The following is a 24,078-nucleotide window of genomic DNA, read 5'->3' as shown; positions in this document are numbered from 1 at the left end:
CCGACTCCGGTCGAGATACCGGCACACAGCAATCTCTGGCCCGAGATAGTGGCTCAGAGAAGATTCGGCACCGAGACAGCGGCACCGAAACGGGTCGGCACCGAGAGAGCACGACGCCGAAAGTAAAAAAGGTTTCGTCGGAGCCGAAAAAAGCAGCCGAAAAGGTTTCGGTACCGAAATATCCGGCCTCGGAACCGAAAACAAGTTCCTACACTGAGGAACAAGGACTGTCCACACAAATGAAGACACATAGATTTGGACAGGAATTACAGGCAATAGAGCCAGATCACACACAGACGGCTCTTTATTCAAAAAGATACAGGGAAGATCAGCACTCTTCCTCCAGTCAAAATGAAACGCAAGCTTGCCTTCCAAGACAAACAGCCACATGCAAAGGTGGCTAAACAAGTAACACCGCCACCATCCCCACATCACTCTCCGCAACCATCACCGGTAGCCACTCCACCAATGATACAATCCCCAACTCATACAGGAATGAGTCAAGATGACCCTGACGCATGGGACCTTTATGATGCACCAGTGTCAGATAATAGTCCAGAATGCTATCCAGCTAAACCATCGCCACCAGTGGATAGTACAGGCTACGCAAAGGTGGTGTCAAGAGCAGCTGCATTTCATAATGTCAGCCTTCATTCAGAGCCCATTGAAGAAGACTTTCTTTTTAATACACTGTCGTCCACACACAGCCAATATCAGAGTCTTCCTATGCTACCCGGAATGCTAAAACACTCCAAACAAGTGTTTGAGGAGCCTGTTAAAGGGAGAGCCATTACTCCAAGAGTAGATAAAAAATATAAACCGCCACCAACAGACCCAGTGTACATTACACAACAGCCAACACCAGACTCTGTTGTAGTGGGAGCAGCGCGCAAATGATCCAACTCTCATACTTCAGAAGATGCACCACCTCCAGATAAAGAAAGTCGAAAATTCGATGCTGCAGGCAAAAGGATGGCGGCACAGGCAGCAAACCAGTGGCGTATTGCAAATTCGCAAGCTTTGCTAGCCAGATATGATAGGGCCCATTGGGATGAGATGCAACACCTTATTGAACATTTACCCAAGGAGTTCCAAAAAAGAGCGCAGCATGTAGTAGGAGGACAGGGTATCTCCAATAATCAGATACGGTCAGCAATGGATGCTGCAGACACAGCTGCTAGAACTGTCAACACAGCTGTAACAATAAGGAGACATGCATGGCTGCGTACATCAGGATTTAAACCAGAGATACAGCAAGCTGTGCTAAATATGCCATTCAACGGACAGCAGTTGTTTGGGCCGGAGGTGGACACTGCGATCGAAAAACTTAAAATAGACACTGACACGGCCAAAGCCATGGGCGCACTCTACTCCCCACAGAGCAGAGAAACATTTCGAAAGACAAAATTTCGAGGGGGGTTTCGAGGGCAAACCACAGAAGCCACAACCTCACAAACAAAGCCCACTTACCAGAGCCAGTATCAGCGGGGAGGTTTTCGGGGACAATATAGAGGGGGACAATTTCAAATGAATAGAGGAAAGTTCCAAAGTCCCAAAACTGCTCCAAACAAGCAGTGACTTCAAGGTCACAAATCCCCAACACAACACCTGTGGGGGGGAGACTAACCAAGTTTTACAAACATTGGGAGGAAATAACAACAGACACTTGGGTCTTAGCAATTATCCAGTGTAAGGAAATGCCTCCTTGGCATGGTTGCCCCCTGACTTTTTGCCTTTGCTGATGCTATGTTTACAATTGAAAGTGTGCTGAGGCCTGCTAACCAGGCCCCAGCACCAGTGTTCTTTCCCTAACATGTACTTTTGTATCCACAATTGGCAGACCCTGGCATCCAGATAAGTCCCTTGTAACTGGTACTTCTACTACCAAGGGCCCTGATGCCAAGGAAGGTCTCTAAGGGCTGCAGCATGTCTTATGCCACCCTGGAGACCTCTCACTCAGCACAGACACCCTGCTTGCCAGCTCGTGTGTGCTAGTGAGGACAAAACGAGTAAGTCGACATGGCACTCCCCTCAGGGTGCCATGCCAGCCTCTCACTGCCTATGCAGTATAGGTAAGACACCCCTCTAGCAGGCCTTACAGCCCTAAGGCAGGGTGCACTATACCATAGGTGAGGGTACCAGTGCATGAGCATGGTACCCCTACAGTGTCTAAACAAAACCTTAGACATTGTAAGTGCAGGGTAGCCATAAGAGTATATGGTCTGGGAGTCCGTCAAACACGAACTCCACAGCACCATAATGGCTACACTGAAAACTGGGAAGTTTGGTATCAAACTTCTCAGCACAATAAATGCACACTGATACCAGTGTACATTTTATTGTAAAATACACCCCAGAGGGCACCTTAGAGGTGCCCCCTGAAACTTAACCGACTATCTGTGTAGGCTGACTAGTTTTAGCAGCCTGCCACAAACCGAGACATGTTGCTGGCCCCATGGGGAGAGTGCCTTTGTCACTCTGAGGCCAGTAACAAAGCCTGCACTGGGTGGAGATGCTAACACCTCCCCCAGGCAGGAATTGTCACACCTGGCGGTGAGCCTCAAAAGCTCACCTCCTTTGTGCCAACCCAGCAGGACACTCCAGCTAGTGGAGTTGCCCGCCCCCTCCGGCCAGGCCCCACTTTTGGCGGCAAGGCCGGAGAAGATAATGAGAAAAACAAGGAGGAGTCACTGGCCAGTCAGGACAGCCCCTAAGGTGTCCTGAGCTGAGGTGACTCTGACTTTTAGAAATCCTCCATCTTGCAGATGGAGGATTCCCCCAATAGGGTTAGGATTGTGACCCCCTCCCCTTGGGAGGAGGCACAAAGAGGGTGTACCCACCCTCAGGGCTAGTAGCCATTGGCTACTAACCCCCCAGACCTAAACACGCCCTTAAATTTAGTATTTAAGGGCTACCCTGAACCCTAGAAAATTAGATTCCTGCAAACTACAAGAAGAAGGACTGCCCAGCTGAAAACCCCTGCAGCGGAAGACCAGAAGACGACAACTGCCTTGGCTCCAGAAACTCACCGGCCTGTCTCCTGCCTTCCAAAGATCCTGCTCCAGCGACGCCTTCCAAAGGGACCAGCGACCTCGACATCCTCTGAGGACTGCCCCTGCTTCGAAAAGACAAGAAACTCCCGAGGACAGCGGACCTGCTCCAAGAAAAGCTGCAACTTTGTTTCCAGCAGCTTTAAAGAACCCTGCAAGCTCCCCGCAAGAAGCGTGAGACTTGCAACACTGCACCCGGCGACCCCGACTCGGCTGGTGGAGATCCAACACCTCAGGAGGGACCCCAGGACTACTCTGATACTGTGAGTACCAAAACCTGTCCCCCCTGAGCCCCCACAGCGCCGCCTGCAGAGGGAATCCCGAGGCTCCCCCTGACCGCGACTCTTTGAATCCTAAGTCCCGACACCTGGGAGAGACCCTGCACCCGCAGCCCCCAGGACCTGAAGGACCGGACTTTCACTGGAGGAGTGACCCCCAGGAGTCCCTCTCCCTTGACCAAGTGGAGGTTTCCCCGAGGAACCCCCCCCTTTCCTGCCTGCAGCGCTGAAGAGATCCCTAGATCTCCCATTGACTTCCATTACAAACCCGACGCTTGTTTCTACACTGCACCCGGCCACCCCCGCGCTGCTGAGGGTGAAATTTCTGTGTGGGCTTGTGTCCCCCCCGGTGCCCTACAAAACCCCCCTGGTCTACCCTCCGAAGACGTGGGTACTTACCTGCAAGCAGACCGGAACCGGGGCACCCCCTTCTCTCCATTCTAGCCTATGTGTTTTGGGCACCACTTTGAACTCTGCACCTGACCGGCCCTGAGCTGCAGGTGTGGTGACTTTGGGGTTGCTCTGAACCCCCAACGGTGGGCTACCTTGGACCAAGAACTAAGCCCTGTAAGTGTCTTACTTACCTGGTTAACCTAACAAATACTTACCCCCCCCCTAGGAACTGTGAAAATTGCACTAAGTGTCCACTTTTAAAACAGCTAGTTGTGAATAACTTGAAAAGTATACCTGCAATTTTGATGATTTGAAGTTCCTAAAGTACTTACCTGCAATACCTTTCGAATGAGATTTTACATGTAGAATTTGAACCTGTGGTTCTTAAAATAAACTAAGAAAAGATATTTTTCTATACAAAAACCTATTGGCTGGATTTGTCTCTGAGTGTGTGTACCTCATTTATTGTCTATGTGTATGTACAACAAATGCTTAACACTACTCCTTGGATAAGCCTACTGCTCGACCACACTACCACAAAATAGAGCATTAGTATTATCTCTTTTTTTTGCCACTATCTTACCTCTAAGGGGAACCCTTGGACTCTGTGCATGCTATTCCTTACTTTGAAATAGCACATACAGAGCCAACTTCCTACATCCAGCATGGTTATTGCATAGAATTTCTCAAATTCCCTCCAAACATCCCACCGAAAACACACAATATGTCAAAACAACATATAGATCTTCTAGGACTAGAAGTTCAGGCATTGCTACAAAAAGAAGCAATAGAGTTAGTACCAAAACAACAAATAAACACAGGAGTTTACTCCCTGTACTTTCTGATACCCAAAAAAGACAAGAGTCTGAGACCTATACTAGATCTCAGAACATTAAATACCTACATCAAATCAGATCACTTTCACATGGTTACATTACAAGACGTAATCCCACTGCTCAAACAACAAGACTACATGACAACACTAGACCTAAAGGATGCATATTTCCATATACCAATACATCCTTCACACAGAAAGTACCTAAGGTTTGTATTCCAAGGGATACATTACCAATTCAAAGTGTTGCCATTCGGAATAACAACTGCACCAAGAGTTTTTACAAAATGCCTAGCAGTAGTAGCTGCACATATCAGAAGGCAGCAAATACATGTGTTCCCGTACCTAGACGATTGGTTAATCAAAACCAACACGCTAAGAAGTGTTCACAACACACAAAATATGTCATTGAGAAACCTAGTTTGTGGAGGATTTCTATCAATTACACAAAGTCACACCTTCTGCTGTGTCAAACACAGCAATACTTGGGAGCAACAATCAACACAGCAAAAGGGATTGCCACTCCAAGTCCACAAAGAGTTCACACATTTCACAATGTGATACAGACCATGTATCCAAATCAAAAGATACAAGTCAAACTGGTGATGAAACTACTAGGCATGATGTCTTCATGCATAGCCATTGTCCCAAACGCAAGGTTGCACATGCGGCCCTTACAACAGTGCCTAGCATCACAATGGTCACAAGCACAAGGTCAGCTTCTAGATCTGGTGTTGATAGACAGCCAAACATGCATCTCGCTTCAATGGTGGAACAGTATAAATTTAAACCAAGGGCGGCCTTTCCAAGACCCAGTGCCACAATACGTAATAACAGATGCTTCCATGATAGGGTGGGGAGCACACCTCAATCAACACAGCATCCAAGGACAATGGGACATACAGCAAAAACAGTTTCACATAAATCACTTAGAACTGTTAGCGGTATTTCTAGCGCTCAAAGCATTTCAACCCATAATAAGACACAAACACATTCTTGTCAAAACAGACAACATGACAACAATGTATTACCTAAACAAACAGGGAGGCACACACTCGACACAGTTTTGTCTCCTAACACAGAAAATATGGCACTGGGCGATTCACAACCACATTCGCCTAATAGCACAATTTATTCCAGGAATTCAGAACCAGTTAGCAGACAATCTCTCTCGGGATCACCAACAAATCCACAAATGGGAGATTCACCCCTGTAAAGAAATGGCTCCCTGTTGCAGTTACCCCCCACTTTTTGCCTGATACTGATGCTGACTTGACTGAGAAGTGTGCTGGGACCCTGCTAACCACGCCCCAGCACCAGTGTTATTTCACCTAAAATGTACAGTTGTTTCCACAATTGGCACAACCCTGGCACCCAGGTAAGTCCCTTGTAACTGGTACCCCTGGTACCAAGGGCCCTGATGGCAGGGAAGGTCTCTAAGGGCTGCAGCATGTCTTATGCCACCCTAGGGACCCCTCACTCAGCACAGACACACTGCTTGCCAGCTTGTGTGTGCTGGTGAGGACAAATCGAGTAAGTCGACATGGCACTCCCCTCAGGGTGCCATGCCAACCTCACACTGCCTGTGGCATAGGTAAGTCACCCCTCTAGCAGGCCTTACAGCCCTAAGGCAGGGTGCACTATACCACAGGTGAGGGCATAGGTGCATGAGCACTATGCCCCTACAGTGTCTAAGCAAAACCTTAGACATTGTAAGTGCAGGGTAGCCATAAGAATATATGGTCTGGGAGTCTGTCAAAAACGAACTCCACAGCTCCATAATCGCTACACTGAATACTGGGAAGTTTAGTATCAAACTTCTCAGAATAATAAACCCACACTGATGCCAGTGTTGGATTTATTAAAAAATGCACACAGAGGGCACCTTAGAGATGCCGCCTGTGTTTTACACCAATTGTTCAGTGTAGGCTGACTGGTTCCAGCAGCCTGCCACAACCGAGACATGTTGCTGGCCCCATGGGGAGAGTGCCTTTGTCACTCTGAGGCCAGTAACAAAGCCTGCACTGGGTGGAGATGCTAACACCTCCCCCAGGCAGGAGCTGTCACACTTGGCAGTGAGCATCAAAGGCTCACCCCTTTGTGCCAGCACCGCAGGGCACTCCAGCTAGTGGAGATGCCCGCCCCCTGGACCCAGCCCCCACTTTTGGCGGCAAGTCCAGGAGAGATAATGAGAAAAACAAGGAGGAGTCACTGGCCAGTCAGGACAGCCCCTAAGGTGTCCTGAGCTGAGGTGACTCTGACTTTTAGAAATCCTCCATCTTGTAGAAGGAGGATTCCCCCAATAGGGATAGGAATGTGACCCCCTCCCCTTGGGAGGAGGCACAAAGAGGGTGTACCCACCCTGAGGGCTAGTAGCCATTGGCTACTAACCCCCCAGACCTAAACACGCCCTTAAATTTTGTATTTAAGGGCTCCCCTGAACCTAAGAATTTAGATTCCTGAAACTACAAGAAGAAGAAGAAGACTGCTGAGCTGAAAAACCCCTGCAGAGGAAGAACAGAAGACACCAACTGCTTTGGCCCCAGACTTACCGGCCTGTCTCCTGCCTTCCAAAGAAACCTGTTCCAGCGACGCTTTCCAAGGGACCAGCGACCTCTGAATCCTCTGAGGACTGCCCGACTTCAAGAAAGACAAACTCCCGAGAACAGCGGCACTGCTCCAAAAGAACTGCAACTTTGTTTCAAGGAGCAGACTTAAAGACCCCTGCAACTCCCCGAAAGAAGCATGAGACTTGCAACACTGCACCCGGCGACCCCGACTCGACTGGTGGAGAACCAACACCTCAGGTAGGACCCTCCGGCGACTCCGAGACCGTGAGTAACCAAAGCTGTCCCCCCTGAGCCCCCACAGCGACGCCTGCAGAGGGAATCCCGAGGCTTCCCCCTGACCGCGACTGCCTGAACTCCACTTGCCGACGGCTGGAAAAGACTCTGCACCCGCAGCCCCCAGCACCGACAGGAACGGAACTCCTGTGCAGGAGTGACCCCCAGGAGGCCCTCTCCCTTGCCCAGGTGGTGGCTACCCCAAGGAGCCCCCCCCTTGCCTGCCTGCAACGCTGAAGAGATCCCTTGATCTCTCATTGATTTACATTGAGAACCCGACGCTTGTTTCTACACTGCACCCGGCCGCCCCAATGCCGCTGAGGGTGTACTTTTTGTGTGAACTTGTGTCCCCCCCCCCCCCCCCCCCGGTGCCCTACAAAACCCCCCTGGTCTGCCCTCCGAAGACGCGGGTACTTACCTGCTGGCAGACCGGAACCGGGGCACCCCCTTCTCTCCATTGAAGCCTATGCATTTTGGGCACCTCTTTGACCTCTGCACCTGACCGGCCCTGAGCTGCTGGTGTGGTAACTTTGGGGTTGCTCTGAACCCCCAACGGTGGGCTACCTTGGACCAAGAACTGAACCCTGTAAGTGACTTACTTACCTGTGAAAACTAACATTACTTTACCTCCCCCCAGGAACTGTGAAAATTGCACTAAGTGTCCACTTTTAAAACAGCTTATTGTGTTTTATGTGAAAAGTATACATGCTAATGTAATGATTTAAAGTTCCTGAAGTACTTACCTGCAATACCTTTCAAATGAGATATTACATGTAGAATTTGAACCTGTGGTTCTTAAAATAAACTAAGAAAAGCTATTTTTCTATAACAAAACCTATTGGCCGGATTTGTCTCTGATTGTGTGTAAGGAAATGCCTCCTTGGCATGGTTGCCCCCTGACTTTTTGCCTTTGCTGATGCTATGTTTACAATTGAAAGTGTGCTGAGGCCTGCTAACCAGGCCCCAGCACCAGTGTTCTTTCCCTAACCTGTACTTTTGTATCCACAATTGGCAGACCCTGGCATCCAGATAAGTCCCTTGTAACTGGTACTTCTAGTACCAAGGGCCCTGATGCCAAGGAAGGTCTCTAAGGGCTGCAGCATGTCTTATGCCACCCTGGAGACCTCTCACTCAGCACAGACACACTGCTTGCCAGCTTGTGTGTGCTAGTGAGGACAAAACGAGTAAGTCGACATGGCACTCCCCTCAGGGTGCCATGCGAGCCTCTCACTGCCTATGCAGTATAGGTAAGACACCCCTCTAGCAGGCCTTACAGCCCTAAGGCAGGGTGCACTATACCATAGGTGAGGGTACCAGTGCATGAGCATGGTACCCCTACAGTGTCTAAATAAAACCTTAGACATTGTAAGTGCAGGGTAGCCATAAGAGTATATGGTCTGGGAGTCTGTCAAACACGAACTCCACAGCACCATAATGGCTACACTGAAAACTGGGAAGTTTGGTATCAAACTTCTCAGCACAATAAATGCACACTGATGCCAGTGTACATTTTATTGTAAAATACACCCCAGAGGGCACCTTAGAGGTGCCCCCTGAAACTTAACCGACTATCTGTGTAGGCTGACTAGTTTTAGCAGCCTGCCACAAACCGAGACATGTTGCTGGCCCCATGGGGAGAGTGCCTTTGTCACTCTGAGGCCAGTAACAAAGCCTGCACTGGGTGGAGATGCTAACACCTCTCCCAGGCAGGAATTGTCACACCTGGCGGTGAGCCTCAAAGGCTCACCTCCTTTGTGCCAACCCAGCAGGACACTCCAGCTAGTGGAGTTGCCCGCCCCCTCCGGCCAGGCCCCACTTTTGGCGGCAAGGCCGGAGAAAATAATGAGAAAAACAAGGAGGAGTCACTGGCCAGTCAGGACAGCCCCTAAGGTGTCCTGAGCTGAGGTGACTCTAACTTTTAGAAATCCTCCATCTTGCAGATGGAGGATTCCCCCAATAGGGTTAGGATTGTGACCCCCTCCCCTTGGGAGGAGGCACAAAGAGGGTGTACCCACCCTCAGGGCTAGTAGCCATTGGCTACTAACCCCCCAGACCTAAACACGCCCTTAAATTTAGTATTTAAGGGCTACCCTGAACCCTAGAAAATTAGATTCCTGCAACTACAAGAAGAAGGACTGCCCAGCTGAAAACCCCTGCAGCGGAAGACCAGAAGACGACAACTGCCTTGGCTCCAGAAACTCACCGGCCTGTCTCCTGCCTTCCAAAGATCCTGCTCCAGCGACGCCTTCCAAAGGGACCAGCGACCTCGACATCCTCTGAGGACTGCCCCTGCTTCGAAAAGACAAGAAACTCCCGAGGACAGCGGACCTGCTCCAAGAAAAAGCTGCAACTTTGTTTCCAGCAGCTTTAAAGAACCCTGCAAACTCCCCGCAAGAAGCGTGAGACTTGCAACACTGCACCCGGCGACCCCGACTCGGCTGGTGGCGATCCAACACCTCAGGAGGGACCCCAGGACTACTCTGATACTGTGAGTACCAAGCCCTGTCCCCCCTGAGCCCCCCACAGCGCCGCCTGCAGAGGGAATCCCGAGGCTTCCCCTGACCGCGACTCTTTGAACCTAAAGTCCCGACGCCTGGGAGAGACCCTGCACCCGCAGCCCCCAGGACCTGAAGGACCAGACTTTCACTGGAGGAGTGACCCCCAGGAGTCCCTCTCCCTCGCCCAAGTGGAGGTTTCCCCGAGGAATCCCCCCCTTGCCTGCCTGCAGCGCTGAAGAGATCCCGAGATCTCTCATAGACTAACATTGAAAACCCGACGCTTGTTTCTACACTGCACCCGGCCGCCCCCGCGCTGCTGAGGGTGAAATTTCTGTGTGGACTTGTCCCCCCCGGTGCCCTACAAAACCCCCCTGGTCTGCCCTCCGAAGACGCGGGTACTTACCTGCAAGCAGACCGGAACCAGGGCATCCCCTTCTCTCCATTCTAGCCTATGTGTTTTGGGCACCACTTTGAACTCTGCACCTGACCGGCCCTGAGCTGCTGGTGTGGTGACTTTGGGGTTGCTCTGAACCCCCAACGGTGGGCTACCTTGGACCAAGAACTGAACCCTGTAAGTGTCCTACTTACCTGGTAAAACTAACAAAAACTTACCTCCCCCAGGAACTGTGAAAATTGCACTAAGTGTCCACTTTTAAAACAGCTATTTGTCAATAACTTGAAAAGTATACATGCAATTTTGATGATTTGAAGTTCCTAAAGTACTTACCTGCAATACCTTTCGAATGAGATATTACATGTAGAATTTGAACCTGTGGTTCTTAAAATAAACTAAGAAAAGATATTTTTCTATATAAAAACCTATTGGCTGGATTTGTCTCTGAGTGTGTGTACCTCATTTATTGTCTTGTGTATGTACAACAAATGCTTAACACTACTCCTTGGATAAGCCTACTGCTCGACCACACTACCACAAAATAGAGCATTAGTATTATCTATTTTTACCACTATTTTACCTCTAAGGGGAACCCTTGGACTCTGTGCATGCTATTCCTTACTTTGAAATAGCACATACAGAGCCAACTTCCTACATTGGTGGATCAGCGGTGGGGTACAAGACTTTGCATTTGCTGGACTACTCAGCCAATACCTGATCACACGACAAATTCCAATATTGTCATTAGAAATTGATTTTTGCAATTTGAAAAGTTTTCTAAATTCTTAAAAGTCCTGCTAGGGCCTTGTGTGTTAAGTCCCTGTTTAGCATTTCTTTTAGAGTTTAAAAGTTTGTAAAAGTTTGAATTAGATTCTAGAACCAGTTGTAGATTCTTAAAAAGTATTCCAACTTTTAGAAGCAAAATGTCTAGCACAGATGTGACTGTGGTGGAACTCGACACCACACCTTACCTCCATCTTAAGATGAGGGAGCTAAGGTCACTCTGTAAAATAAAGAAAATAACAATGGGCCCCAAACCTACCAAAATACAGCTCCAGGAGCTTTTGGCAGAGTTTGAAAAGGCCAACCCCTCTGAGGGTGGCAACTCAGAGGAAGAGGATAGTGACTTGGAGGACAATTCCCCCCTACCAGTCCTATCTAGGGAGAACAGGGTCCCTCAAACCCTGACTCCAAAAATAATAGTCAGAGATGCTGGTTCCCTCACAGGAGAGACCAACACCTCTGAAATCACTGAGGATAGCCCCAGTGAAGAGGACATCCAGTTAGCCAGGATGGCCAAAAGATTGGCTTTGGAAAGACAGATCCTAGCCATAGAGAGGGAAAGACAAGAGATGGGCCTAGGACTCATCAATGGTGGCAGCAACATAAATAGGGTCAGAGATTCTCCTGACATGTTGAAAATCCCTAAAGGGATTGTAACTAAATATGAAGATGGTGATGACATCACCAAATGGTTCACAGCTTTTGAGAGGGCTTGTGTAACCAGAAAAGTGAACAGATCTCACTGGGGTGCTCTCCTTTGGGAAATGTTCACAGGAAAGTGTAGGGATAGACTCCTCACACTCTCTGGACAAGATGCAGAATCTTATGACCTCATGAAGGGTACCCTGATTGAGGGCTTTGGATTCTCCACTGAGGAGTACAGGATTAGGTTCAGGGGGGCTCAAAAATCCTCGAGCCAGACCTGGGTTGACTTTGTTGACTACTCAGTGAAAACACTAGATGGTTGGATTCAAGGCAGTGGTGTAAATAATTATGATGGGCTGTACAATTTATTTGTGAAAGAACACCTGTTAAGTAATTGTTTCAATGATAAACTGCATCAGCATCTGGTAGACCTAGGACCAATTTCTCCCCAAGAATTGGGAAAGAAGGCGGACCATTGGGTCAAGACAAGGGTGTCCAAGACTTCAACAGGGGGTGACCAAAAGAAAGGGGTCACAAAAACTCCCCAGGGGAAGGGTGATGAGACAACCAAAACTAAAAATAACAAAGAGTCTTCTACAGGCCCCCAAAAACCTGCACAGGAGGGTGGGCCCAGAGCCTCTTCACAAAACAATGGGTACAAGGGTAAAAACTTTGATCCCAAAAAGGCCTGGTGTCATAGCTGTAAACAGCATGGACACCAAACTGGAGACAAGGCCTGTCCCAAGAAAGGTTCCGCTCCAAACTCCCATCCAGGTAACACTGGTATGGCTAGTCTCCAAGTGGGATCAACAGTGTGCCCAGAGCAAATCAGGGTCCACACTGAAGCTACTCTAGTTTCTGAGGGTGGGGTGGATTTAGCCACACTAGCTGTCTGGCCGCCTAACATGCAAAAATACAGACAGCAACTCTTAATTAATGGGACTAGAATAGAGGGCCTGAGGGATACAGGTGCCAGTGTCACCATGGTGACAGAGAAACTGGTTTCCCCTGGCCAATACCTGACTGGAAAAACTTACACAGTCACCAACGCTGACAATCAGAGAAAAGTACATCCCATGGCAATGGTTACTTTAGAATGGGGAGGGGTCAATGGCCTGAAACAGGTGGTGGTCTCCTCAAATATCCCAGTGGACTGTCTGCTTGGAAATGACCTGGAGTCCTCAGCATGGGCTGAGGTAGAACTAAAAACCCATGCAGCAATGCTGGGTATCCCTGAACTGGTGTGTGTGAAAACAAGAGCACAATGCAAGGCACAGGGTGAAAAAGTAGAGCTGGAGTCTGGAAAAATGGCCCAGCCTACCAAGAGAACAGGAAAGTCAGTTGGGAAACCAACTGCAACACAGCAAAAGAAAGGGAACCTCTCTTCTCAGGAAGAAGTTCTGCCCTCTGAGGGAAATGAGCCTTTGGAGCTTGAACCTTACCAGGTTGAGCTCTTAGGCCCAAGGGGACCCTCCAGGGAGGAGCTGTGTAAGGGACAAGAAACCTGTCCCTCTCTTGAGGGCCTTAGGCAGCAAGCTGCTGAAGAGTCCAAAGGCAAGAAAAATGGAACGCATAGGGTCTATTGGGAAGATGGACTCCTGTACACTGAGGCCAGAGACCCCAAACCTGGTGCCACTAGGAGAGTGGTAGTGCCTCAGCTGTTCAGAGAGTTCATCCTAACATTGGCCCATGACATTCCCCTTGCTGGACATTTGGGACAAACCAAGACGTGGGAGAGGTTAGTCAACCACTTCTACTGGCCCAATATGTCCAACATGGTTAAGGAGTTTTGCCTCTCCTGCCCCACCTGTCAAGCCAGTGGTAAGACAGGTGGACATCCAAAGGCCCCCCTCATTCCACTTCCAGTGGTGGGGGTTCCCTTTGAAAGAGTGGGTGTGGACATAGTTGGTCCACTGGAACCTCCCACAGCCTCAGGAAATATGTATATCCTGGTAGTAGTGGATCATGCTACCAGGTATCCTGAAGCTATTCCCCTTAGGTCGACTACTGCCCCTGCAGTAGCCAAGGCCCTCATTGGTATCTTTACCAGAGTGGGTTTCCCTAAGGAGGTGGTGTCTGACAGAGGTACCAACTTCATGTCAGCATACCTAAAGCACATGTGGAATGAGTGTGGAGTGACTTATAAATTCACTACACCATACCATCCACAAACTAATGGCTTGGTTGAGAGATTCAACAAGACATTAAAAGGCATGATCATGGTGCTCCCAGAAAAGCTCAAAAGGAGATGGGATGTCCTCTTGCCATGTCTGCTTTTCGCTTACAGAGAGGTGCCACAGAAGGGAGTAGGATTCTCACCCTTTGAACTTCTGTTTGGTCATCCTGTAAGGGGACCACTTGCCCTTGTTAAAGAAGGCTGGGAGAGACCTCTCCATGAGCCTAAACAGGACATAGTGGACTATGTACTTGGCCTTCGCTCTAGAATGGCAGAGTACATGGAAAAGGCAACCAAAAACCTTGAGGCCAGCCAACAGCTCCAGAAGTTTTGGTATGACCAAAAGGCTGCACTGGTTGAGTTCCAACCAGGGCAGAAAGTCTGGGTTCTGGAGCCTGTGGCTCCCAGGGCACTCCAGGACAAATGGAGTGGCCCTTACCCAGTACTAGAGAGGAAGAGTCAGGTCACCTACTTGGTGGACCTGGGCACAAGCAGGAGCCCCAAGAGGGTGATCCATGTAAACCGCCTTAAGCTCTTCCACGACAGGGCTGATGTCAATCTGTTGATGGTAACAGATGAGGATCAGGAGGCAGAGAGTGAACCTCTCCCTGATCTTCTGTCATCAGACCCTAAAGATGGTACAGTAGATGGAGTGATCTACTCAGACACCCTCTCTGGCCAACAGCAAGCTGATTGTAGGAGAGTCCTACAACAGTTTCCTGAACTCTTCTCCTTAACCCCTGGTCAGACACACCTGTGTACCCATGATGTGGACACAGGAGACAGCATGCCTGTCAAGAACAAAATCTTTAGACAGTCTGACCATGTTAAGGAAAGCATCAAGGTGGAAGTCCACAAGATGCTGGAATTGGGAGTAATTGAGCGCTCTGACAGCCCCTGGGCTAGCCCAGTGGTCTTAGTCCCCAAACCTCACACCAAAGATGGAAAGAAAGAGATGAGGTTTTGTGTGGACTACAGAGGGCTCAATTCTGTCACCAAGACAGATGCCCATCCAATTCCAAGAGCTGATGAGCTCATTGATAAATTAGGTGCTGCCAAATTTCTAAGTACCTTTGACTTGACAGCAGGGTACTGGCAAATAAAAATGGCACCTGGAGCAAAAGAAAAGACAGCATTCTCCACACCTGATGGGCATTATCAGTTTACTGTTATGCCCTTTGGTTTAAAGAATGCCCCTGCCACCTTCCAAAGGTTGGTGAATCAAGTCCTTGCTGGCTTGGAGTCATTTAGCACAGCTTATCTTGATGATATTGCTGTCTTTAGCTCCACCTGGCAGGATCACCTGGTCCACCTGAGGAAGGTTTTGAAGGCTCTGCAATCTGCAGGCCTCTCTATCAAGGCATCCAAATGCCAGATAGGGCAGGGAACTGTGGTTTACTTGGGACACCTTGTAGGTGGAGGCCAAGTTCAGCCACTCCAACCCAAGATCCAGACTATTCTGGACTGGGTAGCTCCAAAAACCCAGACTCAAGTCAGGGCATTCCTTGGCTTGACTGGGTATTACAGGAGGTTTGTGAAGGGATATGGATCCATTGTGACAGCCCTCACTGAACTCACCTCCAAGAAAATGCCCAAGAAAGTAAACTCGACTGTGGAATGCCAACAGGCCTTTGACACCCTGAAACAGGCAATGTGCTCAGCACCAGTTCTAAAAGCTCCAGATTATTCTAAGCAGTTCATTGTGCAGACTGATGCCTCTGAACATGGGATAGGGGCAGTTTTGTCCCAAACAAATGATGATGGCCTTGACCAGCCTGTTGCTTTCATTAGCAGGAGGTTACTCCCCAGGGAGCAGCGTTGGAGTGCCATTGAGAGGGAGGCCTTTGCTGTGGTTTGGTCCCTGAAGAAGCTGAGACCATACCTCTTTGGGACTCACTTCCTAGTTCAAACTGACCACAGACCTCTCAAATGGCTGATGCAAATGAAAGGTGAAAATCCTAAACTGTTGAGGTGGTCCATCTCCCTACAGGGAATGGACTTTATAGTGGAACACAGACCTGGGACTGCCCATGCCAATGCAGATGGCCTTTCCAGGTTCTTCCACTTAGAAAATGAAGACTCTCTTGGGAAAGGTTAGTCTCATCCTCTTTCGTTTGGGGGGGGGTTGTGTAAGGAAATGCCTCCTTGGCATGGTTGCCCCCTGACTTTTTGCCTTTGCTGATGCTATGTTTACAATTGAAAGTGTGCTGAGGCCTGCTAACCAGGCCCCAGCACCAGTGTTCTTTCCCTAACCTGTACTTTTGTATCCACAATTGGCAGACCCTGGCATCCAGATAAGTCCCTTGTAACTGGTACTTCTAGTACCAAGGGCCCTGATGCCAAGGAAGGTCTCTAAGGGCTGCAGCATGTCTTATGCCACCCTGGAGACCTCTCACTCAGCACAGACACACTGCTTGCCAGCTTGTGTGTGCTAGTGAGGACAAAACGAGTAAGTCGACATGGCACTCCCCTCAGGGTGCCATGCCAGCCTCTCACTGCCTATGCAGTATAGGTAAGACACCCCTCTAGCAGGCCTTACAGCCCTAAGGCAGGGTGCACTATACCATAGGTGAGGGTACCAGTGCATGAGCATGGTACCCCTACAGTGTCTAAATAAAACCTTAGACATTGTAAGTGCAGGGTAGCCATAAGAGTATATGGTCTGGGAGTCTGTCAAACACGAACTCCACAGCACCATAATGGCTACACTGAAAACTGGGAAGTTTGGTATCAAACTTCTCAGCACAATAAATGCACACTGATGCCAGTGTACATTTTATTGTAAAATACACCCCAGAGGGCACCTTAGAGGTGCCCCCTGAAACTTAACCGACTATCTGTGTAGGCTGACTAGTTTTAGCAGCCTGCCACAAACCGAGACATGTTGCTGGCCCCATGGGGAGAGTGCCTTTGTCACTCTGAGGCCAGTAACAAAGCCTGCACTGGGTGGAGATGCTAACACCTCTCCCAGGCAGGAATTGTCACACCTGGCGGTGAGCCTCAAAGGCTCACCTCCTTTGTGCCAACCCAGCAGGACACTCCAGCTAGTGGAGTTGCCCGCCCCCTCCGGCCAGGCCCCACTTTTGGCGGCAAGGCCGGAGAAAATAATGAGAAAAACAAGGAGGAGTCACTGGCCAGTCAGGACAGCCCCTAAGGTGTCCTGAGCTGAAGTGACTCTAACTTTTAGAAATCCTCCATCTTGCAGATGGAGGATTCCCCCAATAGGGTTAGGATTGTGACCCCCTCCCCTTGGGAGGAGGCACAAAGAGGGTGTACCCACCCTCAGGGCTAGTAGCCATTGGCTACTAACCCCCCAGACCTAAACACGCCCTTAAATTTAGTATTTAAGGGCTACCCTGAACCCTAGAAAATTAGATTCCTGCAACTACAAGAAGAAGGACTGCCCAGCTGAAAACCCCTGCAGCGGAAGACCAGAAGACGACAACTGCCTTGGCTCCAGAAACTCACCGGCCTGTCTCCTGCCTTCCAAAGATCCTGCTCCAGCGACGCCTTCCAAAGGGACCAGCGACCTCGACATCCTCTGAGGACTGCCCCTGCTTCGAAAAGACAAGAAACTCCCGAGGACAGCGGACCTGCTCCAAGAAAAAGCTGCAACTTTGTTTCCAGCAGCTTTAAAGAACCCTGCAAACTCCCCGCAAGAAGCGTGAGACTTGCAACACTGCACCCGGCGACCCCGACTCGGCTGGTGGCGATCCAACACCTCAGGAGGGACCCCAGGACTACTCTGATACTGTGAGTACCAAAACCTGTCCCCCCTGAGCCCCCCACAGCGCCGCCTGCAGAGGGAATCCCGAGGCTTCCCCTGACCGCGACTCTTTGAACCTAAAGTCCCGACGCCTGGGAGAGACCCTGCACCCGCAGCCCCCAGGACCTGAAGGACCAGACTTTCACTGGAGGAGTGACCCCCAGGAGTCCCTCTCCCTCGCCCAAGTGGAGGTTTCCCCGAGGAATCCCCCCCTTGCCTGCCTGCAGCGCTGAAGAGATCCCGAGATCTCTCATAGACTAACATTGAAAACCCGACGCTTGTTTCTACACTGCACCCGGCCGCCCCCGCGCTGCTGAGGGTGAAATTTCTGTGTGGACTTGTGTCCCCCCCGGTGCCCTACAAAACCCCCCTGGTCTGCCCTCCGAAGACGCGGGTACTTACCTGCAAGCAGACCGGAACCAGGGCATCCCCTTCTCTCCATTCTAGCCTATGTGTTTTGGGCACCACTTTGAACTCTGCACCTGACCGGCCCTGAGCTGCTGGTGTGGTGACTTTGGGGTTGCTCTGAACCCCCAACGGTGGGCTACCTTGGACCAAGAACTGAACCCTGTAAGTGTCCTACTTACCTGGTAAAACTAACAAAAACTTACCTCCCCCAGGAACTGTGAAAATTGCACTAAGTGTCCACTTTTAAAACAGCTATTTGTCAATAACTTGAAAAGTATACATGCAATTTTGATGATTTGAAGTTCCTAAAGTACTTACCTGCAATACCTTTCGAATGAGATATTACATGTAGAATTTGAACCTGTGGTTCTTAAAATAAACTAAGAAAAGATATTTTTCTATATAAAAACCTATTGGCTGGATTTGTCTCTGAGTGTGTGTACCTCATTTATTGTCTTGTGTATGTACAACAAATGCTTAACACTACTCCTTGGATAAGCCTACTGCTCGACCACACTACCACAAAATAGAGCATTAGTATTATCTATTTTTACCACTATTTTACCTCTAAGGGGAACCCTTGGACTCTGTGCATGCTATTCCTTACTTTGAAATAGCACATACAGAGCCAACTTCCTACATTGTGTGTTCCTCATTTATTGCCTGTGTGTATGTACAACAAATGCTTAACACTACTCCTTTGATAAGCCTACTGCTCGACCACACTACCACAAAATAGAGCATTAGTATTATCTCTTTTTGCCACTATCTTACCTCTAAGGGGAACCCTTGGACTCTGTGCATACTATTCCTTACTTTGAAATAGTGCATACAGAGCCAACTTCCTACAACCCCCAAATACTAAACACTTACTTCCAAATGTGGGGAACACCACAAATAGATCTATTTACAACAAAAGAAAACTCAAAATGCCAAAACTTCGCATCCAGGTACCCACAAGATCAGTCTCAGGGCAATGCGTTATGGATGAGATGGTCAGGGATATTTGCTTACGCTTTTCCCCCTCTCCCACTCCTTCCATATCTAGTAAACAAATTGAGTCAAAACAAACTCAAACTCATACTAATAGCACCGACATGGGCAAGTCAACCTTGGTACACAACACTACTAGACCTCTCAGTAGTACCTCATGTCAAACTACCAAACAGACCAGATCTGTTAACACAACACAAACAACAGATCAGACATCCAAATCCAGCATCGCTGAATCTAGCAATTTGGCTCCTGAAATCCTAGAATTCGGACACTTAGACCTCACACAAGAATGTATGGAGGTCATAAGACAAGCTAGGAAACCTACCAGTAGACACTGCTATGCAAATAAGTGGAAAAGATTTGTTTATTACTGCCATAATAGTCAAATTCAACCCTTACACGCATCTGCCAAAGATATAGTAGGATACTTACTACAATTGCAAAAGTCAAAGCTAGCTTTCTCTTCAATAAAGATACATCTGACCGCAATTTCAGCCTACCTGCAAATTACGCACTCAACTTCATTATTTAGGATACCAGTCATAAAAGCATTTATGGAAGGCCTAAAAAGAATTATACCACCACGAACACCACCAGTTCCTTCATGGAACCTCAACATTGTCTTAACACGACTCGTGGGTCCACCTTTTGAGCCCATGCACTCTTGTGAAATGCAATATTTAACATGGAAAGTTGCATTTTTAATTGCCATCACATCTCTAAGAAGAGTGAGTGAAATTCAAGCATTTACCATACAAGAACCATTTATTCAAATACACAAGCATAAAGTAGTTCTACAGACAAATCCAAAATTTTTACCAAAAGTGATCTCACCGTTCCACTTGAATCAAACGGTAGAATTACCAGTGTTCTTCCCACAGCCAGATTCTGTAGCTGAAAGAGCACTGCATACATTAGACATCAAAAGAGCACTAATGTACTACATTGACAGAACAAAACTAATTCGAAAAACAAAACAACTATTTATTGCTTTCCAAAAACCTCATACAATGAATCCAATTTCTAAACAAGGCATTGCTAGATGGATAGTTAAGTGTATTCAAACCTGCTATCTTAAAGCAAAGAGAGAGCTGCCTATTACACCAAAGGCACACTCAACCAGAAACAAAGGTGCTACCATGGCCTTTCTAGGAAATATTCCAATGAACGAAATATGTAAGGCAGCAACATGGTCTACGCCTCATACATTTACCAAACACTACTGTGTAGATGTGTTAACGGCACAACAAGCCACAGTAGGTCAAGCTGTACTACGAACATTATTTCAAACAACTTCAACTCCTACAGGCTGAACCACCGCTTTGGGGAGATAACTGCTTACTAGTCTATGCACAGCATGTGTATCTGCAGCTACACATGCCATCGAACGGAAAATGTCACTTACCCAGTGTACATCTGTTCGTGGCATTAGTCGCTGCAGATTCACATGCGCCCACCCGCCTCCTCGGGAGCCTGTAGCCGTTTAGAAGTTGATCTTGAACATTTGTAAATATATTACTTTAAACTTCATTATGTACATACGTATTCACTCCATTGCATGGGCACTATTACTAGCATACACAACTCCTACCTCACCCTCTGCGGGGAAAACAATCTAAGATGGAGTCAATGCCCATGCGCAATGGAGTCGAAATGGGAGGAGTCCCTCGGTCTCGTGACTCGAAAAAAGACTTCTTCGAAGAAAAACAAAATGTAACACTCAGAGCCCAACACTAGATGGCAGACTTATGCCAAGCATGTTAATCTACAGCACAACATGCCCGGATCAGATGTCTACTAGGTAGGTAACATTTTCCTTCTCCCGTGTAGGAGTGGTTTTGCAGCTAAAATAATTTTCTGGATTCACATTGGACCCACCTTCCCCTCATAAAAATGAGGGAGCAGAAGTGAACCAAGATCCTAAAATTCATACTATAAGGTCATGTTTTTTTGGGGAGAGGCTGGATTGGTCCCCAAAAGGTGGGGCAGCTGAATTTGACCCAAACCCCCCCACCACCACACACACACAAAAAAGTTCCTTTTTTTTTTTTTTTTTTTTTAAACGGGGCGAAGGGATAAAAGCCTAACACAAATGGGCATTCGGGACCCAATCACTAGATAGCAGAATAATACACAGCATGTGAGTCCAGAAAATTCTTCAAGCTGCCAAGCCACTTCTATAGGTAAGAAATACTCTTTATTTTCCGATCCACATAGAAGCTACAGTGTTGCCCTTCTTTGTCATTGTTAATCAAGCCTCTACCATCAATGCTGTGATATAATCTTTGCTCACCTCACTCTCCTTCAGTGTTGAAGTACAAATTTAGAGATGGTCTAAGTGACCAAGGACTGTTCTGTGCATGCAATATACATAGGCCTTATCTCTCGCCGACTAAACATTGGGAAGGCCAGTAGACCTAGCCTTTGGGACCTGTTGGCCTTGCCAATTGATTTGGCCTATATGGTGTGCAGTACCATCAAAATAAATAATTAAAAATAGCTATTCCTTTGTTCCACTGGCATCCATGTGTCCTAACGCATACACACTCCAGTGGAATTACATTGTTATTTAACTTATTTACCTAGTTCAGGTGGCACTTGGACAAATGTGGTGTGTGTGTGTGTGTGTTGTGTTTTTTTTTTTTTTCTTTAAGCATCAAAGTAGGAGAGAAGCACATGGATGAAAGAGCAGCATGAGCTGGAGGTGGAAGAGTAGTACGGGATACAGTGGGAAAACACATTTATATATTTATGCAAAAAGAAATAGTTTCCTAGAACTGAGCAGGGGAAGGACACCAAGAAATAGGCTTTGCTGCAGGTGAGGAATAAACTCAAGATGATCAAACCAGTGAATAAGATGCAAATAAATGAGTGAGAATGCTGCCAACCGAAGGTAAGTTGTGGGCTGGTTTTAAGCTTGCAATAAGACGAGGTAAACTGACAGTAGTGTTTTGCAACCAGGCAGCTTGAGCTAATGACCATACCCCCAGCCTTCAGACATGATTTAGAGATTGTGTGGCTTTGTATTTTTGCAGCGTATAATCTTATATTGTCTTGTTTCAGGGAATATGCTGTGAACGAAGTGGTTGCTGGAATTAAGGAATATTTCAACGTGATGCTTGGCACGCAGCTGCTGTATAAGTTCGAAAGGCCACAGTATGCAGAAATTCTGGCTGATCATCCAGATGCACAGATGTCGCACGTCTATGGAGCACCTCATCTTTTAAGACTGTTTGGTGAGTCATTAGTCTTTGCTCCCTGACTTATGAAGCAGTGTTTTAAAGTGAAACTTTTGTGAAAGGCCTTCCTTTCAGAGCACTTATTCCACAAAGCAATGAAACCTAGTTATAGTGCCTTCCCTAGTTTTACTCATCTTAGCACCACAGCATTTTGTTTGAGGTCTGTGAGCTGTAGAACTGATGATCATTGATTTGTTGGTTGACCATGTGTAGGAAAATGCCACTGTTGGCATGGTTACTGTAGGGTAATGACTCCCTGTTGCAGTTACCCCCACTTTTTGTCTGATACTGATGCTGACTTGACTGAGAAGTGTGCTGGGACCCTGCTAACCAGGCCCCAGCACCAGTGTTCTTTCACCTAAAATGTACCATTGTCTCCACAATTGGCACAACCCTGGCACCCAGGTAAGTCCCTTCTAACTGGTACCCCTGGTACCAAGGGCCCTGATGCCAGGGAAGGTCTCTAAGGGCTGCAGCATGTCTTATGCCATCCTAGGGACCCCTCACTCAGCACAGACACACTGCTTGCCAGCTTGTGTATGCTGGTGGGGAGAAAATGACTAAGTCGACATGGCACTCCCCTCAGAGTGCCATGCCAACCTCACACTGCTTGTGGCATAGGTAAGTCACCCCTCTAGCAGGCCTTGCAGCCCTAAGACAGGGTGCACTATACCACAGGTGAGGGCATAGGTGCATGAGCACTATGCCCCTACAGTGTCTAGGCAAAACCTTAGACATTGTAAGTGCAGGGTACCCATAAGAGTATATGGTTTGGGAGTCTGTCAAAAACTAACTCCACCGCTCCATAGTGGCTACACTGAATACTGGGAAGTTTGGTATCAAACTTCTCAGAATAATAAACCCACACTGATGCTAGTGTTGGATTTATTAAAAAATGCACACAGAGGGCATCTTAGAGATGCCCCCTGTATTTTACCCAATTGTTCAGTGCAGGACTGACTGGTCTGTGCCAGCCTGCTGCTGAGAGACGAGTTTCTGACCCCATGTGGTGAGGGCCTTTGTGCTCTCTGAGGACAGAAACAAAAGCCTGCCCTGGGTGGAGGTGCTTAACACCTCCCCTGCAGGAATGTAACACCTAGCAGTGAGCCTCAAAGGCTCAGGCTTCGTGTTACAATGCCCCAGGGCACTCCAGCTAGTGGAGATGCCCGCCCCCCTGGACACAGCCCCCACTTTTGGCAGCAAGTCCAGGAGAGATAATGAGAAAAACAAGGAGTCGTCACTGGCCAGTCAGGACAGCCCCTAAGGTGTCCTGAGCTGAGGTGACTCTGACTTTCAGAAATCCTCCATCTTGCAGATGGAGGATTCCCCCAATAGGATTAGGGATGTGTCCCCCTCCCCTCAGGGAGGAGGCACAAAGAGGGAGTAGCCACCCTCAGGGCTAGTAGCCATTGGCTATTAACCCCCCAGACCTAAACACCCCCCTAAATTGAGTATTTAGGGGCTCCCAGAACCAAGCAAGAGAGATTCCTGCAACCTAAGATGAAGGACTGCTGAGCTGAAAAACCTGCAGAGAAGACGGAGACACCAACTGCTTTGGCCCCAGCTCTACCGGCCTGTCTCCCCACTCCTAAAGACACTGCTCCAGCGACGTGTTCTTCAGGGTCCAGCGACCTCTGAAGCCTCAGAGGACTACCCTGCATCTAGAAGGACCAAGAACTCCCGAGGACAGCGGCTCTGTTCCACAAAGACTTCAACTTTGCAACAAAGAAGCAACTTTGAAACAACACACATTTCCCGCCGGAAACGTGAGACT

General features: G+C 48.2%; 1 protein-coding gene across 1 annotated transcript in view; it reads left to right on the top strand.

The window, feature by feature from the left end:
• The window catches only part of LOC138274391 (mortality factor 4-like protein 1), a gene marked incomplete at its 3' end in the record, with an annotated part of 291,700 nt that extends 269,399 nt beyond the window's left edge, over positions 1-22,301 (top strand). Inside the window, exon 12 of the mRNA XM_069218984.1 lies at positions 22,129-22,301. Coding sequence (XP_069075085.1) covers positions 22,129-22,301 — 173 coding nt within the window. The remainder of the gene's footprint in view (positions 1-22,128) is intronic.
• Between the last annotated feature and the right edge of the window lie 1,777 nt (positions 22,302-24,078).

Source organism: Pleurodeles waltl, unplaced genomic scaffold (genome assembly GCF_031143425.1).
Source record: "Pleurodeles waltl isolate 20211129_DDA unplaced genomic scaffold, aPleWal1.hap1.20221129 scaffold_180, whole genome shotgun sequence".
Taxonomy (NCBI): domain Eukaryota; kingdom Metazoa; phylum Chordata; class Amphibia; order Caudata; family Salamandridae; genus Pleurodeles; species Pleurodeles waltl.
This window is presented reverse-complemented; position numbering and strand designations above follow the sequence as displayed.